This window comes from Aspergillus bombycis, assembly GCF_001792695.1.
Source record: "Aspergillus bombycis strain NRRL26010 chromosome Unknown contig00021, whole genome shotgun sequence".
Classification (NCBI taxonomy): domain Eukaryota; kingdom Fungi; phylum Ascomycota; class Eurotiomycetes; order Eurotiales; family Aspergillaceae; genus Aspergillus; species Aspergillus bombycis.
Window position 1 is genome coordinate 183,505 of NW_019170023.1, and position 18,542 is coordinate 202,046.

An 18,542-nucleotide genomic window follows, 5' to 3' on the forward strand; every position below is an offset into this window, starting at 1 on the left:
ATGTCATCAACGCTCCCCTTTGCCGACCCCCTCTGGCTCAACCGCGGGTACAGCCCTTACTACAAGGACTCCCACCGACGCCTTCAAAAGGAAGTCCGTTCGTACATTGACACGCATATCGCTCCTTATTGTGAGGAGTGGGAAAAGAACGGTTGTGTTCCTGTCGAGGTAGGTAAACCCAAAGATGTAATATGATGCCCGTGCCGACTATGCGCAGGTACATCAACGACACGCAGCGCTCGGCTATACCGCTGCCACCCCATTTCCCCTGGCTACAGACTATCTCAATGGCCAGCAACTTCCTGGCGGAATCAAGGCTGAAGAATGGGACGGGTTCCACGACCTGATTCTTATTGACGAGATTGCGCGATGCGGCTATCTCGGTGTGATCTGGGCGCTTGGATGCGGGAATTCGATTGGTGGACCACCCGTTATCAACTTTGGAAATGAGGAGCAGAAGGACCGGTTCTTACCTGACATGTTGACTGGCAACATTCGGTTCTGTCTGGGGGTCACTGAGCCGGATGGTTTGTTATCCTCTGTCTGGGTTCATGGTGGATTGGTACAGCCAACTGACACTGATATAGCTGGATCCGATGTCGCGGGCATCACAACAACTGCGGAACGAAAGGGCGACAAGTATATTGTCAACGGAGCGAAGAAGTGGATTACCAACGGCATCTTTGCGGACTACTGCACCGCTGCTGTGCGGACAGGCGGAGCGGGTATAGCTGGAGTATCGGCTCTAGTGATTCCACTCAATGCACCGGGCGTAACACGCAGGAAGATTGACAACTCTGGAGTTCTTGCCAGCGGTAAGAGCCCGCTATATGCCCCATAGGTTTGTATTGAGACTGACGATTGGATGAAGGCTCCACATACATCGAATTTGACGATGTTGAGGTGCCCGTGGCTAACCTCCTCGGAGAAGAGAACAAAGGCTTCCCCATTATCATGAACAGTATGAACTCCTAGTGTTAGCGCGATGGACAAAATTAATAAGGACAGACTTCAACCACGAACGTCTCTGGCTTGCTTGTACATCGCTGCGGATGGCTCGAGTCTGCGCAGAAGATGCCTATCAATATGCCGTTACCCGCGAGACCTTCGGCAAGAAACTCATCGAGAGCCAAGTGATCCGTGCCAAGTTTGCTGCCATAGGCCGGAGCCTGGATTCTACATATGCCTGGATGGAGCAGCTCGTCTACATGGCGGAGACGGCGAAGGCGAACCGCACTGACGCCGCGATGGGTGGCCTGTTCGCCAACCTCAAGGTCCTAGCAGGGCGAACTCTGGAGATGGTCAACAGGGAGGCCCAGCAGGTCCTGGGAGGTCTCGGGTACTCAAAGAACGGTCGTGGTGCGAGAATTGAACAGATCAGTAGAGATGTTCGGGTGATGGTGGTCGGGGGTGGCAGCGAGGAGATTCTGTCAGATTTGGCTGTGAGCCAAGAAATCAGGGCTATGACGAGGTTGAACAAACTGTGAGTAATATATCTACTCGTGTATCGCCAATTAGTAACGGAGGTTACTGGCGTTATAGTTAATTTGTGTCGTCATGTGGTTATCATCCTAGAGCATCGACCTCGTTGCGTAGCACCCGCTATCCCGCGCTGCACTCTGGCAGAAGCTCTCTAATCTTTTAATCTTTTCTGGCTCATCGACCTTTTTAACTTAGCGTTTTGTATCTATATAGTTTTATTAAGCCTGATAGCTGATCGAGATCTATGACGCTACAGCGATCTGTAGGCCGGATAAATATAACCCGAGGTTTACAGGACCTTCCGCACATTGTATAGATGCCAGGTATATAGGATGCGCTTATGATGATAGAGATAGAAGGGATGGTGGAGTAGCTGACAGACGACATAAGATAAGCAGGTATCTTGATGATTCTATCGTTTTCAGCTTTGATGCTGACAATATACCGGGTAATTTTACAGAGGAAGATAATTCATGTGTTTATTCTTCATCAGTATAAGGACAGTACGGAACAGGACCTACTCTCGATTGTATATTTTAATGAACTGCGCTGTTTTGGTAGCTTCGTTAGGATTGACTACCGACATCTGACTGGTGATAATCCCGACAGGGTAGTCTGTAGTTCAGTATTAGCTAGCAATACAGAGTTGATGTAGCTGGGAATGGCCCCTTGAATCTGAGCCCATGCCCTGATCGTGTTCTTGTTATACTTCGCCTTAAACAAGGAGAGCTGCGAGTCATTGGCAATCTGCATAGACGCATCTAGCATATTCAGAGGCTTCTGGATATCAGAATTGACTAGGGAAAGAAGGATCTAGGAGAAGTACCACTCGACCGCTTGCTATAGATGCGTTAGCTAGACAGCACTATACTCGGAAATGACGATCACCCACGTAACAACTGCCCTTTAGACTGATGCCGGCGTAGAGACACTTCTTTTCCTTCGGTAGATACGCGCCGTTTCAACGCGTCCTCGAACTGGTTGAGGATGTCTTTCCAGTTAGCCCTGTATCGCCGGGACGGATGGGTAAGTAGTGCCGCTCCATTTCCGCCGGGCCGCATGCGGGGAAGTGGGGTGTTCTCGTGGATTGGCCAATGAGGAGTAATATTATTCTGCCGGTGGGTCTGCCCCACAGTAACCAGTTGATTCATTCAGTGGAGAGTTCAAGTCACGCCTTTTCCTCCTCCTCCTCGGACCTGCTTTCCTCCCTTCTCGACTTTTTTCTGTCCAGGCCCGGCTGGCTTCTGCTACCTTGATGGATCACGATCCCAACCGGCTGAATGCCAGTATTTCCAAGCGCATCCGCCATGCCTGTGCAAGTTGCCGGTAGGTGACTGACCCCACGTCATTCCCCTCGCTAACCTCGGGTGCTACTGCGACAATTAGACGACGCAAGACAAAATGCTCTGGAGAGCGTCCAGTGTGTTTCCACTGTCGGCGCAGTCGCCAGCGCTGTGTGTACGAGCCCTACGCGATGACCATCAGCGATACCAGTGCCGCGCTTCCGCCGCCACCCGCTGCCCAGGACAATGTCAGTCGTCGTCAATATGGCTTGTGTGCGATAGTGATACTGACGGATTGGTAGAGCGCGATTCTGCAGCGGATTAGCATGCTTGAGTCGCGTCTGGCCGATCTCAGTGACCGCGCTGCTCCTCAGGCGTTGTATACTAGCTCTGCCTCTCTTCAGAAGCGAATACTGATCGCGTTTCCTTGCAGAACATCGCCGCCTAAACGGTTTGATAATGAACAGTGGTAGGGAAGCTCTCCTGCAGCCAGGATAACGGCTGTACTGACACGCGCTGCGAGAACCAGCTCCCTCCCTCCTTCCCCAGTCCTGCAGTCCGTCATCGACACATTCTTCGTGCACGTCCACAACCGCCCGTATTCGTGTATCCAAGAAGCCTCATTCCGGAGAAAACTAGAAATGGGAATTGTGCCCCACTGTCTACTCCTCGCCGTGCTAGCATCGGCAATCCGATTTTCCACACACGAATACTATGAAGGGAGAAAACAGGAGGCGATCGAAGAATATGCAAAGCGCTCGTGGATGTCGGTTCTCACTGAGCATCTCACGGTCGCGGATAACCTGACAATTGAGGTGGTACAAACCGCGAATTTGCTTGCTATTGTCGATTACACCGGTAGGATCCGTCGTCTATAACCTCCCCGTCTCATATTGTCGTATCTGATTTCCTTCCCAGTCGGTCATGTCAGTTCGGCCTGGCTGAAGGTCGGCCTCGCAGCTCGCATATCCCAAGACTTGCGCCTGATGATAGATCCCTCCGACGCACTATCAATCCCCGAGCAAGAGGAGCGGAGGCGGGTCTTCTGGTCAGGGTATTTACTAGACAGGCTCATTTCATGCGGCAAGTCACGGCCTCTATGCTTCCATGACGACGACTGCCATGTTCGACTTCCATGTGACGAGAACGCACTCTACACTGGGCGAGTGCAGACATCACATACCCTCCACGAGCTCCTCTGTTGGGACTCAAAGATCGATCACGATCAGCCTCCCAGTCCATTTAGCCTGGTCATCTTAATGGCATCCATCTTCGGACGCTGCACCAGATACGTGTACAGGGAGTGCAATACCAACAAAACACCCCCCTGGGACACAAGCTCGGAGTTTTCCCAGATCAACTCGTCCTTATTGCTATTCGAGTCTTACTCCAGAAGCACACGGCTCTCGGTCGTTGACACGCTCCGCGACAACGAGTCGGCCCATCGGTCGGAATCAGAACAGGTCGTTTTCGCCCATACGCTGTTCCATCTCTCCCACTGTTTGCTTAATCACCCATTTCTCTTGCGATTGCGACTGAAGCCGTTTGGATCAAAAGTGCCTACCAGTTTCAGCCTACGTGTCCTCCATGCGGCGGCCGAACACGCCCACCAACTATTAGACCTCCTTCGCGATGCCACCGAGGCGGGCTTTCCCCTGGAGTCATCCTTCTACTCTTACTGCATTGTCGTCGTAGGTGGAATACAGTCTCTTGCCTTCCACTTCCAAGCCTCCCAGAATGATCCTCGGTCGTCAAATACCTTGGACTACTTCCACCAAAGCCTCAGCACACTTGAACGACTAGGAGGGACATGGGGACACGCAGCAAACATGGTATGTTCCCATCCTGCGACTCTCCTCTTTCATCTTGCTAACCACTGTCCGTTTATCTTTCTAGACTATTCGACTACGTGAATTCCACGCCCAAAGTCATATACTCTCCTCGCTCTTCGACCCCGCCTGCGTAACAGACGACCTCAACGCTGCGTTTGTGGCCGCTCTTTGGACAATGCTCGATTATGGCAAGGTTGGCTCCAGAGTTAGCGACAGCCCGAATCTCTCTGAGTTGCTTCTCTTGAATATACCATCGCCGTCGTCGTGGGCTCTTGGGTCCGATCTCTTCAATACAACGCCACTGGGAATGGAAGATACAGGCCTCCGTTTGCTTGATGGGCTGGCACCATCTACCCACTTTAATCGTGAAGTGGACACACTTTTAGATCCCTCACCTTCCCCCTCTTTTCCGACGGACGCCCGTCATGCGCCGTCGTTTGCGCCCCCGCCATGCTGAGTCCCAATGTCCAACAGCGCAAAATACCGGGCAGCAAAGAATGCTTGCAACATCCAGTGCAGGCAATGGTAGCTTTCTTCCGGGCCGGGAGCGTCTGATGAGCGTAGAAATGATATTTTGTCAAGAACATCATCAGGCATCTCACGAAACTCACGCTGGCTGTATGCTTAATTCAAATCATGTTGGTGAGAATCAGTAATGTGGTTCTGCATCCTCACCTAATAGCAGTATGCCCCGTTTCCTTCTCCAATCGCCTGGGTGTTACGACCATCCTCTCTGCCAAGACCACGATCTGACGCACAGCAGCCTATCAGTCACAAACAAATCAGATCAAAGGAAAAGGGCGCGGTTGCAGGTCGGCTGGACCGTACTTCCGGGTGGCACCACCCTTGAGGCGATAAATTCGAAGCTATTCAGGCTCCTATACGACATTGCCTCCAGTATCTATCCAAGAAGGTAGTCTGGGGCCTTCCTTATCCACCTGACTATCTTTTATACTAGGAAGATCCTCTATATCTCACTGCTGTGCTGCTTTTATTGCATCCTACAGTTTGTATTTTTTTCTCAACCAAATATAGCATTTTTTTTACTATATTTTCTTTCTGGATGAAGGCTTCTGGTAGTATAGTATAAAGATATACTGGTCTACACAATAGCAGCACTAGAATAGTTACAGGTAACGTAACCCACGTACGAGCTGCGCGCACGGCCGACCTGCGCAGCCACATACACTTCTAAAAATGAAGCTATATAAAACACCGAAAAGTCACATTTCTATAGAGGGGTTTAGAGTGGCGTTTGGCCAGGTTAGGTTAGGTTAATGGGGTCAGTTATACCTAACCGCCGGTTAACCTAGTTCTGCCTGAGGCGATCAACTAAGCCTATTTAAGCAAGCGGTAGGCTAAGGCTATCGAAAATGCAACTGGCAGAAAATAGCCCTAAAAGACCGCCTCCCTATATCAGTTTAGTTTAGTGCCTTATAGCCTTATCAGGCAGCACTAGGTTAACCGCGGTTAACCTAGTTTTAACCTTAACCTAGGTCGGTTAGGTTAGGTTATGGCTAGGTTACAACGGTTAGGTAATGCCACTCTAGAGGGGTTAAATAGCCTGACAATTAGAATATTGAGGAATTTTATAATCTAGAATACCGCAGTCTGAGTATTTTAATAGAGTATATACACGCTGGCATTCTACCGGAGTGTCCATATCTATGTAAGAGATAGAGCTAGGGCACTCTATTCCACAAGGCCAAAAGGTCATATAATTCGGGACCAACGATTCCGAATACCCTGGGGGCATCTATACAGTATACCGCCGTTACAGTTATACTACTCTAGTTATAGATTATCGATTATAGATTATATGAATTTTTATTATATTATTATTTTAAAACCTAAATTCTCTATATAATTATTACTTTCTATATAGTATACTAGACTGCTGTTAGACTGCCAGTGTCTTGTTTACAGCGGGATAATTGTTATCTAAGGCAACCACAGTTACAATATTGCGGATTGTGCCGCAGTCTAACTATAGCTATATAATGTATACAATCTACTAATTTTTAGACATTTATTTAGTTTAGTAATTTATAAATATCTACTAAAAATCTGTAGATGAGCTATTTAAATCTATATCTAATCTATAGGTTGAGCCTATCGACCTAAAACCCACTAAGAAACAGGTTAGGTTTGGACCCGACCCATGAACCCGCGGGCTTTGGCGAGGCCTAGTGTCGCCCCCCCAAGGGTTAGGTTATACTGAAGATAATCTACTCTACCAGTTGGACGTCGGCTTGAGCTTCTCGTTCTGTATAACCTCAATCCAATATCCATCCGGATCCAGAATGAATGCAATGTTGTGCATCCGCCCGTCGGTCAGGCGCTTCTTGAAGTTCACCTTGAGGGAGTCGAATCGGTCGCAGGCAGCCCCAAGGTCGTCGGTGGAGATACCTGATGGCTCAGTTAGAAGATCACAGAGGGGCTTGTGATGAAACTTACAGATGTGACCGAAACCTTGGGGTTCCGTGTTGCCGTTGTGGTAGACAGGTCCCTCTTGCTTTTCGGTGCCATAGTTCCAAGTTAACTCCAGCAAGCCTTCCCAATCCGCCACGCTGTTCTTGAAACCCTCCTTAATTTCAGGATTTGAAGCTGGGTATCCCAAGAAATACAAATTGAACTGGTTTTCTGGGTTCTCGATAGTGCGAACCAAAGTCATACCCATAGACTCCTGGTAAAACTTCAAGCTGGCCTCAGCATCCTTGACCCGAAGCATGGTATGGTTCAGACGGTAGCTACCAGGGTCGGTAGTGGTGCCCAGGTCCTCATCAGCACGGAGAATAATTTCAACCCAATATCCATCAGGATCCTTGACGAAAGCAATATCGCGCATGTGACCTTCGGTCAACTTCTTTTGAAAGGGATATCCAGCATCCTCAATACGCTTGCATGCCGCCTCGATATTGTCAACAGAGATAGCAATGTGGCCAAAGCCGCGGTACGGCTCAGTGTTACCGTTTACCACGCTATAGCTCGGGTCACTCTCGGTACCGTAGTTATGCGTGAGCTCCAAGACTGCGTTACGATCAGTCCAGTGACGATTACCCTGCAGGGAGGCCGGCCCATCATAAGCCAGGAAGTAGTTGCAGAACTTCCATTCTGGCATATCAATAGTGTTGACCAAGCTCAAGCCAAGGAATTTGTAGAACTCCATCGACCGCTTTGGGTCCTTGACCCGCATCATCGTGTCTGCCCCGTGTCAGCGTGCGCAAAGTTCCAGGTCACCCAGATGTGGACTAACGGTTGAGCTTGTAGGTCGAGGTATCGGTCGCCATGGTTGCTAGGAATCCTTCTAAGAGGTAAGTGATTGGCCATTGCAAGTTGTCCGGGACATACTGATTGGTGCAATGAATCTTTGCTTGAGGACTCCGGACGATAGACGAGTAAACATTGAAGATAGCGGTTTATGAAGGAGAAAAAGACCTTTTATTCGCCGTAAGGAAGACCTCGGGGACTTTTTGTCATCCGTGAGAAAGTCGGGAACATTTGTCAGCTGTGAGGAAAACCCTGGAGGGTGGGGCCTATGGAGGATGAAGATTCATGGCATCGATCTTCGAGGTTGGCTGCTTGTTATGCTGCTGTTTTTAGTATGTAATTACCAATCACTTTCCCTCTGCCAATAATATCTCTACTAAAGTACACGCTTTCTGAAAACTATTGTCTTCTAGTACAAACCCTTTTATATCTTATAATCCTATTCCAAGGGCCTTGTAAATCGACTCCCTGATTATGTATAGTACCATACAGCCAGGTTTAAAATCATTGTGGCTTACTATTTAAACTAGCAAGCCTCAACAGTCTTGAACTGCTTTGTACTTCCCTTTCCTATCATTAGCATAAATGTTTGATATAATATCACTATCTATGGCCCTTGTATTTTCTATCTATTAAGCTTTTCACTAAAGGATATCCCATCAAGTATCACTACAGCATATAAGAGTTTCTCTCTATAGGTTTAAAGATAGCTAAATACAAATCTTCGATCTTATAATATTCCATCAACTTGTATAAGTTCTTTATACCCAGAACACGATACTAGGTGGTTAGTCAACACCATATGAAGTAATATATCCACACTATTTACTAAATTCCTATGCGGTGTATAATCAGACCCTAGATTACAACCTTTTCCGACAAATCAATAATTCAACCTTCATCTTTATTTATTTATTCTATTGTACATAGAGAGCTATTGAATAGGACTATATAATTTTACTTGCCCTAAATACAAGGTTAGATAGAGTCATTAATCAAGCCTTTGATCGTGAAAAAAATTTAGGCGTAGATCTTTAATGCTAAGGCGTAGAGGGAAAGCGGTCCCGCTTTTCAAAGGCTGTAAGACGGTACAATCCCCACTAAAGGCGCTTCCACCTCCCCTCGGAGACTTTTCCGATGTTCAATGATTACCAATGTGCCGTACTACATCACAAATTACAAATAACTAACCTTCTGGTTGCGAGAGAGTGCCACATGTTTCAAGGTAAGAGTGAGCATATTTAAAGCAAGTCGTGGTTCAAAGTGACAATTTGAAAAAAAAAAGGAAAACTTACAAATTCCATACAAGCAAAGCTGCCACGCAGCCAAAGATATCTTACGATGGCAATCGAGTCTAAAATGAGAGCAATGGTTAACCGCTCCTCCGGCGAGCAGTCCTTGCGCCTGTCCAAAGAAGATATCGACATTCCAACTCCTGCTGATAACCAAGTCCTCGTGAAGATCTCTCACGTTGCGCAGAATCCGACCGATGGTAAGTCAAAGAAAGCTCGTTCTAGGCTCCTAGAAGAGGTCGTCACACAGTTCATTGTCAGCGGATCGTCAGTAAATCGTCAAAGCTGACTGCACATAGTCCAAAGTTTTGATCTCAATAGGTTTGAGGAAGGTGCTGTGCTTGGCTGTGATTTCGTTGGAGAATGTGTTGAGCTCGGTTCCTCCGTCAAACGATACAAGAAGGGCGATATCATAGCAGGCTTGATCTGGGGTGGTAAGTTAATTATCACACGATTTATAGCTAGGCATGTTGCCATATTAATTTATCCTAGGCGAGATACCGGGTCTGGGTGCTTACAGTCAGTACACCTTGGCAGATGAGAGAATCTCGTTTCCGCTCTCGGGTAGTATCTCTCGAGAACACGCGAGTACTGTGCCTTTGGCAGCAGCAACCGCTTGGCTAGCCTTGTATTCCAAGGGCTGTCTGGCTATCGATCGGGAGCAGAACAAAGGGAGTAGCGTTTTGATTTGGGGTGGTAGTTGTAAGTCGCGTCGAACGATATTACATCCATCTCTGGTGATTCTGCCTATTAACTAATCCGTGTAGCAAGTGTCGGGCTATACGCTATTCAGCTAGCTTCTATGCATGGCCTAGAGGTTATCACTTCCTGCAGCCCGAAGCATGAAAAGCTAGTGCGCTCGTACGGCGCCCGTCATGTCTTCGACTACAAGGACGAACAAGTGGTTGCCAAGATCAAAGCTGTGGCTCCAACACTCAAATATGCCTTCGATACGATCGGCAATGATACCTCTTCCCCTACTGCGTCGCAGGCTCTGCAAGATGGGGGCAATGTGTGCACTGTACGACCGGGCAAGGCAAATACTGATAAGGTGGCTTCAGGCTGTCGCGTCACCGATGTGTTTGTGTTCACTTCCTTCCTGAAGGACCACGCTTATGGGACCTCCAAGTGGCCGGTAACTAGTAAATCTACTGGTATACGAAGCTTCGAATGAGCTAACGTATCGTCTATTCAGGCCTCCGAAGAAGACCATCAGCTATCATCCGAGTTATTCGAGAAACTTACTCTCTGGTTGGAGCAGGGCACTCTCAAGCCTAGTCATCCCAAGGTCTATTCGGGCATGGAATCCGTGCCTGAAGGATTTCAGGAGCATCGAGATGGGAAGATCTCTGCGTACAAGATCGTTTATGAACTCTGAGTTATGCAGCTAGAGGTGGAACATTAAGATGCGACAACACTAAGTGCTCCGTCCGGTATTGCATGATTAACACAGCAGTGCAAACATCGCCAGACATGTGATATGCATAACCTTGGAATCTATGTAGAAGCATCCCACATCTCTTAATATTTTACTTATACTTTAAGAAGATTTTTTGCTACAAGAGGGCTTTAATTCTTTATCTGAGTATTACTTATTATTTATAAGACATGTGGTCGAAATAATTGGATTGTACTGCATGCAATGAAAATCCCAAAGACTTAAAGCCTTTATCTATATATCCATTCCAGCTAAATCGCAGGTATGATCATACTCTAAAATGGAATACAAGGTGATGGAAAGCTCTTCCCAGCTTGCTTTGAAGTTGTATATTGTCTAGAATTTTAATTCTTGAACGAAATAGCTCCTTTCTTGAGACCCCATTACTGCAATCCCACCTATGAAAACACACTAGTAGTGAATATTTTGCGCTGCTGTACTCGCTAGAGAAACTTTTTTGTAGGTCTCGGAGTAGATCTTTAATATTTCACGGCTTGCAATCGTCCAGACGGCATTGTGACAGATCCCCAACACAGTTCAAATTATTAACATATGCCAGAAGCCGCAGAACTGTACCGGTAGATACTGTCGGGTACTATTAGCGATATTAATTCTGTATACAGCAGTATCGATAAACTGATATCCATTGTATTACTGTGTCGGCCCCTGGTCTAGTACGGGATCGCCAAATAATATATTGGCTATAATAACAATAAAGTTATTACCCTCCCCGGATCTTAGACTATCGGCACCGATTTTCCAAAATATATACTAATATTTTCCAATTACTTATTATATTAATGAAAGAAAATAAAAATTTCTATTCTATATTCCTGTATCGACTGCAGGTAAGGATTCTACGAAATCCACACGCGGTCTACGTACTGGTTTAGGACTTCATAACGAAGCCCCGGGTGTAACACTTCGCAGTAAGTACTGGCCTGTATCGAAGGAGGATGCGTTTTAATGTATACTTACCAGAGATAGCCCTTACGATTATGGAACTGGAGAACCAATAGCGAATAAATATTGTGACTACTCCTTGCGGAGGAAAATCGAACTATTTGCGTAAAATACAAATATCTGGCAATGGCTGAGGACAATAACGTAGCAGGAGTCACTGTTCCAATGATGTGTTAAGATCTCTAGTGACAACAGTACCTACCAGCACCTTATGTATGGGATATGTTTTAGGTGGCCTCCTTTAAGAAGCCGGGAATTCATAGCGATTGAGCTGGGAAATACCTTTATTTGCTGTAGGTATATATCTGATCGGATTGTGGAGCTGCCTAAGACCGTTCTTGGAAGTTGACAGAGCGGATACTTGGAATCCCTACTTCTTTATCCCCGTTCCGGACGGCTCTCACTACCTCCTAATCCAAAGCCTCCTTGCAGGGTATTTGAACCAAAGATATCTGCTAGGGTATGGATGGAGATAATAGAAATAGATCCCCAGACAATTTGAAGCCAAGTGTTGCTATAAATTTTATCTCTCTTTCAATCAAGATTGTATATTTTCTAATAGGGTTATTGTTGACACTATGGATTACGTTAGGGGCTTCGTGGTAACTACTCATATCAGCTACCGAGATTCGTATTTAGTTTGCGGAGATATTTAGGAACCTGCTTCAGCAGTGACAAAAGGAACCTGTTAGATGTTACTTGATATGACATGTCCTGGTGTGTGTTGGGCGTGGTACATGTACGCCAATCAATAACACCGAAGCGTCTGGGAATCTTGTCGCTCAGGTTATGAGAGCTGCACAACACCATATCCGCCGCGCCATCACCGAAGAGGGCTGGCCCAATCCCGACAGCATGTGACTTGCATGCTGCAGATCTCGCATGCAATGATCAACATCCGGGCTTCCTGATGTCATAGAGCTGCTGCTCTTGCTAGATTAGAAGCTACACGTAGGGCGGCTAGGCGTCCCGCAAATGAGGATTGAGACCTTGGAATATCACCCCTGCTGACGCCCACCATGGATTTAGAAATTTCATTTCGCTTGGGCATTCACCTGTATGTATTTAGGATCGAAAATTTCTAGCTGTTGCCAGAGGAGGTTGCGGCACTCATGGACCTGACGGTTGTCGCCCACATGTGGGCGATGGAGCTGAGGGTAAGCTGCGCTAGTCCATGCTTTGCTTCAGTCAGACTCTGGGGCACCGTACATCGCCACAATTAGTTACAAATGAGGATATTAAGAGCGCTGAAGTTGGGTCACGAGGTAATTCCAGAGCGGTGGGTGAATAGACGGTCAAGATAGACCTCCTATCTCAGTAGGAAAGATATCTATTCGGATGGTAAGTCCAGCTGTTGAGTAAACGCCTATAATTCGATCCATAGCGTAATCCCAGCTCCCACATAGTATCAAGACAAAGCCTCATGGTCCATCTGTATCCCTGTTGCTGTACACGATGTCACCCTATTTCGTGTGTGTGGAGAGACCAACGGCTACTTTCTCCGATACTGTGGAGAGGGTGGGAACGTTTAGCGTTTTAAACGACCCCACCGCACCCTCTCCACAGTACTACTCTGATCCACTCGGTCATGGGTCTTGGGATAAGCACTAAACCAGGGCGTTCATCACAAGGCATTCTCCCTCCCCTTTAAATACCACCCTCTTCGCACTCCACATCTTACCCCTTGCGTTCGGCTTGGATTATTACACAAAGGAAGTGCCCTACTGAGCGCCAACCGAGCTCGTGAACTAACTCTACTCGATCCCTACACCCTGCGTGTCGACCTCAACAAGATAACTCACAATGCCCGACTCAACGATCCCGGTCGCGTGCCAGAACCTCCTCCATGACTGGGCGAACATGCTGGACACCAAGTCCTGGACTCGGATGCCGACGATTTTCGCGCCCAGTATCGATGTGGATTACTCGGACCTAGGCCACATCAAGGCCACCGCCGTTCCGCCTTCTTTCTATATCGACCATTACTCCAGCCCAAACCAATTAGGGAATCCCGAAGTGCAGTCGCACCATTTTATCGGCGCGTGTAAATGGACACGGGAGTCGGAGTCCCACGTCAGGGTTGTTTTTCAAATCATGGGGGTCCATCGGAGGACTCCCCAGGACGGTGAGGTGGTGCGGGCTACGGGCCACGGGGTCAATACCATGGATCTTACTCGGGTTGATGGGGAGTGGAAGATCGGCGCGATTAAGGTTACAATCCTCTGGATGGACGGTGACTTCGATGCGATTTTTGCAGCCTAAGCGTTGAGCTATTTTGTGTGCTTGTCCCCTTGGTGTCGTTGGGGGTGAAACCTCTCTTTGTGAAAAAAGCCAACACTGCGATGTGAACATTCTGTACCTCCAGACACGCACAGCTTGACAGATATTTCCATGAAATATGATGGTGCTTTCTACCCTTGCCGCAGGCAACTCCGATATAAACCAGGTCAAAGTAGACTGTTTGCTGTTGGCTATGAAGCGGCGGCCAGTTGCCTGGCGAGCGCCCCGCTACTATGGGAGGCGCAATTACGGTGGATCATTACCCCTGTTGGTAGGATGCACGGACACTTGAGTCCTCGTACTATAGTATAGATATGCCTTTCCCTGCCACCTTCAAGTGTACTTGCATGACACACCATTGGATATGGATCCGTACAAAATAAAGAGTTCCTCGAGGATAGTGGTGTGAGCGCTAGGTGAAAAAGCCTCGCCGCCTCATGGTGCTTGGTTGATGTATCCCATGAGAATCCCAGTTCTTTTGCAGGGATGATCGGGCTTAGTCTACTAGCGCTGACAGCACGGCTGAAACGTCTCTTTTTTCTTTGTTTCTGATCTCCACTCCATGGCGGGGTTTGCGGAAGACGTTGGAAATGAAGGCCTTTCCTCCCTTACCATGGCATGATACCTGCCCCTCATGCGTCCTGGTTGGATCCTTAAGAAGCGCAATATGGCCGCTAGATTTATACAGTCGATAAGCCTCACAAATTCAGTCCTCTCGGCAAGAAACGATCCAAGAAGCGACCGCTAACCACCATGGAAGACAAGGGCCGTCTCGCCGCCGAGCTTCAGCAGGTGATTGAGAAATACAATAAAGATGACCCTGCCAGCTGGATGCAACTGGAAGATGCCCTGGAAAAGGTGCGTCGGGAGCTCGTGCCTCCTCACATCTTTACAATGAAACAGCGACTTCAGGTATGTCGCGTCGCTTCTCTTTTCCCGGGTATTGGAACACATTGCAAACCAAAATGACCCTCGCACAACAGACAGTGAACAACGTTTGCATCGTGGTGGCGCATGAGATGGGCCTGCTGCAGACCTTGGCTGCCAACGAAGGCAAGAGTCTGACTGCTGAGGACTTGTCTAAGGCCTCCGGGTACAATGCCGGCCTTATTGGTACGTCTCGGGTCCTGTTATCAGAGGACGCTTTGATGGAGCTTGCGGACTAATGCATTCCATACATCACAGCTCGAGTGATGCGCATGCTAACAGCCATCGGCTTTGCAAATGAGACCGGGTATCAGACTTACACGGCAAATGGTTGTACCTTGGCTCAAAACACGGCAGGCGCTATTGGAGGCATGATTATCTCGTTGAGTGTTCCCAAATCTCGGTAGTATCGTTCTGCTACGATTCAACGTACGCTGACACTACTTTCATCGATCAGCAATGACATTGTCTTCCCCGTTGCAAGTCAAATCCGGCAATATCTCCGGCAAAACAAACCTGTTGATATCAGCAAAACGCCCCCAGCATACGATTTCGCGATGGGGGAGGCCATCTGGCAAACGCTAGCGAAAGACACCGAGTGGAAAACAGGCTTTGACGACAATATGACCGTTCGGAACAAGACGCTCTCTGTTCCATGGCATGTGAAATATCCGGTTGGGGAGAAATTAGCCGGACAGACAGTGTCGACAAAGCCGATTATTGTTGATGTGGGTGGTAATCAGGGGGTAGATCTACAGCGCTTTGCGGATACATTCCCTGAGCTAGACTGCGAGCTGATCTTGCAGGACCTCCCGGAGACTATAGCTAGGATTCCTGGAGAGCTTGACTCTCGAATCAAGCCGACTGTGCATGACTTCTTTACAGAGCAGACTTCAAAGGGTAGGTTTTGTACAGCGCACACACTAAAAGAGAGGCAGTAGCCTGCATAGTGGACACTTTTGATATGCTAGTGCTAAAACTGATCTAGGTGCTGATATATACTACCTCAAATCGATCCTTCATGACTGGGACGACCTCGCCTCCCGCAAGATCCTTTCCAACATTGCGAAGGTCATGCTACCTCAGTCTCGTCTCCTTATCAATGAAATGATCCTTGCTGATCTCAATGAGTCAATGATCAGGAGTAATATGGATATGCTTATGCTGTTCTTCACGAACGGGATGGAGCGTACCCAGAAACAGTGGAATGAGCTGTTGGCCGCGGTGGAACCACCTCTCAAGCTCGTTCAGGTCTGGTCAGCTCCCGGGGATCAACAATGTGTCATGGAAACTCGTCTGGCGGAGTAGAATGGGAACAATATCACGGATACTCGAGACGGGAGCATACTGTCAAATGACGTACTTAGAAATAAATACAATTTATATCGTCAGCTTGGTTAACAGTCAAATAGCATCATTAGACTAATTGTTCATGCCAGTGACATGTCCCTCGTCCTCGTCGTATCACCCGACGCATGAAAGTTGTCAAACTGGAAGATATTGCCCATGCCATGCTCGAAAAAGGCAGAAATGAACGAGATAATGAGCCTCCGCTTGGTCTGTAGACCAATCGAGATAGTGTGTAGTTCCAGATAGCTCCATATACAAACGGTGTCTATATTAGTATGTCTGGAAATCCCCGTTCAACTTCACCGCTGAATATAATCCTTGCGCCAGTTCCAATTGTGCATTAGCTTAGGATGGAAGAAATTACTTTAAGGCTCACGGACATGTTACTCTGAATACTACAAGACACATACATGTTCAGGCATGAACATCCAGTGAACTGAAAGAGAACATGTATTTTGCGATGAAAGGATGGTGGTCAAAACTATTTGGAGTAGTATTCCACAGGCTTGTGTAAACCAAGTCAAGAATGGAGACAGAAATGGCCACCCAATATTTGACAGAATTAACCACCAGTTAAATTATCATTGGCTCATTGAATTGACTTCACGAAAAGTAGTATCCCACGACGAGCCATCCATTACCCCAAGAATTTCTCACTGTACTTCTCACCATGCCACTGAAAGTCCACAGAAGTGAGGCCACAAAGGTCCCGTGACCCGGAATTCATAATTTCGATTGTCCAGCTCGTAAACGGCGGTGGTGCACTGTACTCATTTGTATTAAGAGTGAATGCCGTATCTGTGACAGGCTTTCCATCGACGATATTACGCGAGTACTCGCGGGAAAGCACAGGGCCGACAAAGTTATAGATGTCCGATTTCTGTATGTCATTGTATACCCGGATATAGATATATAGTGGCTTAGATGGGTGCGGTATAAGGGTTTTTATAAAGCTTAATTCAGAACACTCTCAGTAGAAAGATAGTAGAGAAAGATAGAAAAATAGTTATGAAATTTAAAAAGATTTTTTCTATATTAGTATTAATTATATCTAGTTTTTACTGATTTTATCTTGTTATAGAAAATTATACAAAATTATAAAAAGTGTTATAGAATTGTAAAAGAGGCTTGGTCTCGCGGGTACTAAGTATTCTATAAAGAGATTTGTTGGCGGGACGGAAGTCGTAGTTGAGACTGGGTTGCAGTCGACACAAGACTGCCGTCGAAACTGAACTTGAGTCCAAAGGACCAGGCCTACCAAGTATATATACTTAGTAACTAGAAGAGTACAAACAAGTTGAGACTAGTTTACTAGTAAAGATAACTCTGTAGTAACAATTAATTAATCACAAAAAACTAAACTACCTGCATAAGCGTCCTTAGATATTCTTCGTCCTTGTACACTATCTTAGTACATACTATACTAGTATCTTGTATACTATTGCTTAGCGTATATATTATTATCACGGGAGATTATATAGTATAGCTGATATCGGCTGTATACTTTCTATCACTATTCTCTGGTGATTGTGGGGTTGTTTTCGGCTAGTGTTGTCCCATGACCTTTCTGTCTTGTGTGTCCGCCGATAAGGTAGTTGCAAGGTCTGTAACAGTATAATCTCTGTATTAATTATTAAAAATAATAAATACACTTCCTGAATCTCTTAATAAATCTTTTAAATTATACTCTATCCATATTTAATAAGAAGATAATTAGAATAATAAATCAGACAATAAATTTAATAGAACTAAACTAACTGACTAGCTTAATCTAATAGATATAAGAAAGAATAGAAGAAAGACAGAAGGAGCTGATTACAAGGCGGTGTCAACACTACTCGGGACTTCACTCCATTCATTCTGTTTACCTTATGCATGAGTTTGAGCTTGTGCACCGGCGGACCGGGTAGAGCGACTCCGAGTTTAGTGACGATTCTTGGATAAGATGGGGTGGATTATCCTAATCTGAAACTTGAATTGTTACAAATAACCCCTAGCCTTCCAAGAGACCCCGTGATGTGCTTTGAGGCTGGCAGGGCTCTGGAATGACCTGTTCTCCTGCCACATCCAACTAACTGCTTGAGCTTTTATCTCCTTGAGATTCCGTGCCCCGGATTCTGCATAATTGCCTACTCCTAAGGGCCCACTTGAACAAGTCAAATCTCGGTTAAAAATTAAGATATGGCAGGACACTTGGCGCCCAGTATACTTGATAGTCTGGAGTTTACGCGAGAGTACATAAATTTCTATTGCTTCTCCATGACAAGAGCTGAGTCTTTTTTGTGTTTTTTTTTTTCCTATCCAGCTTTGACACTCTTTTCTGCCTACATTCTTCTCCAGCTGCAATATACATATTTATTACCTTCTTTTAATTGCACCGATACTTGGGGTGACGCTGTGCGTACACGACCCTGTCTTGATTGAA

The 18,542-nt window shown here is 46.7% G+C and overlaps 5 protein-coding genes across 5 annotated transcripts; 4 read left to right on the forward strand and 1 right to left on the reverse strand.

The window, feature by feature from the left end:
- ABOM_004331 (putative acyl- dehydrogenase protein) lies at window positions 1-5,054 on the forward strand (the record flags this gene model as incomplete). Its single annotated transcript, XM_022531461.1, has 11 exons — window positions 1-168; window positions 218-527; window positions 588-815; window positions 872-961; window positions 1,009-1,483; window positions 2,638-2,808; window positions 2,869-3,013; window positions 3,068-3,234; window positions 3,295-3,623; window positions 3,684-4,597; window positions 4,662-5,054. 11 exons carry the CDS (start codon window positions 1-3, stop codon window positions 5,052-5,054), a joined length of 3,390 nt encoding a protein of 1,129 aa, XP_022391373.1.
- Window positions 5,055-6,830: 1,776 nt separating this feature from the next.
- ABOM_004332 (lactoylglutathione lyase) lies at window positions 6,831-7,887 on the reverse strand (the record flags this gene model as incomplete). The annotated part of the gene is made up of 3 exons (XM_022531462.1): window positions 6,831-7,006; window positions 7,055-7,801; window positions 7,854-7,887. 3 exons carry the CDS (start codon window positions 7,885-7,887, stop codon window positions 6,831-6,833), a joined length of 957 nt encoding a protein of 318 aa, XP_022391376.1.
- Window positions 7,888-9,208: 1,321 nt separating this feature from the next.
- Window positions 9,209-10,537, forward strand: ABOM_004333 (zinc-binding alcohol dehydrogenase family protein; the record flags this gene model as incomplete). The annotated part of the gene is made up of 5 exons (XM_022531463.1): window positions 9,209-9,359; window positions 9,459-9,593; window positions 9,652-9,861; window positions 9,927-10,294; window positions 10,355-10,537. 5 exons carry the CDS (start codon window positions 9,209-9,211, stop codon window positions 10,535-10,537), a joined length of 1,047 nt encoding a protein of 348 aa, XP_022391375.1.
- A 2,826-nt stretch (window positions 10,538-13,363) lies between these two features.
- ABOM_004334 (conidial pigment biosynthesis scytalone dehydratase Arp1) lies at window positions 13,364-13,822 on the forward strand (the record flags this gene model as incomplete). Its single annotated transcript, XM_022531464.1, has 1 exon — window positions 13,364-13,822. One exon carries the CDS (start codon window positions 13,364-13,366, stop codon window positions 13,820-13,822), a length of 459 nt encoding a protein of 152 aa, XP_022391370.1.
- Window positions 13,823-14,593: 771 nt separating this feature from the next.
- On the forward strand, window positions 14,594-16,075 carry ABOM_004335 (uncharacterized protein; the record flags this gene model as incomplete). Its single annotated transcript, XM_022531465.1, has 5 exons — window positions 14,594-14,752; window positions 14,824-14,953; window positions 15,026-15,170; window positions 15,225-15,667; window positions 15,756-16,075. The coding sequence occupies 5 exons, from the start codon at window positions 14,594-14,596 to the stop codon at window positions 16,073-16,075; spliced, it is 1,197 nt and encodes a 398-aa protein (XP_022391369.1).
- Between the last annotated feature and the right edge of the window lie 2,467 nt (window positions 16,076-18,542).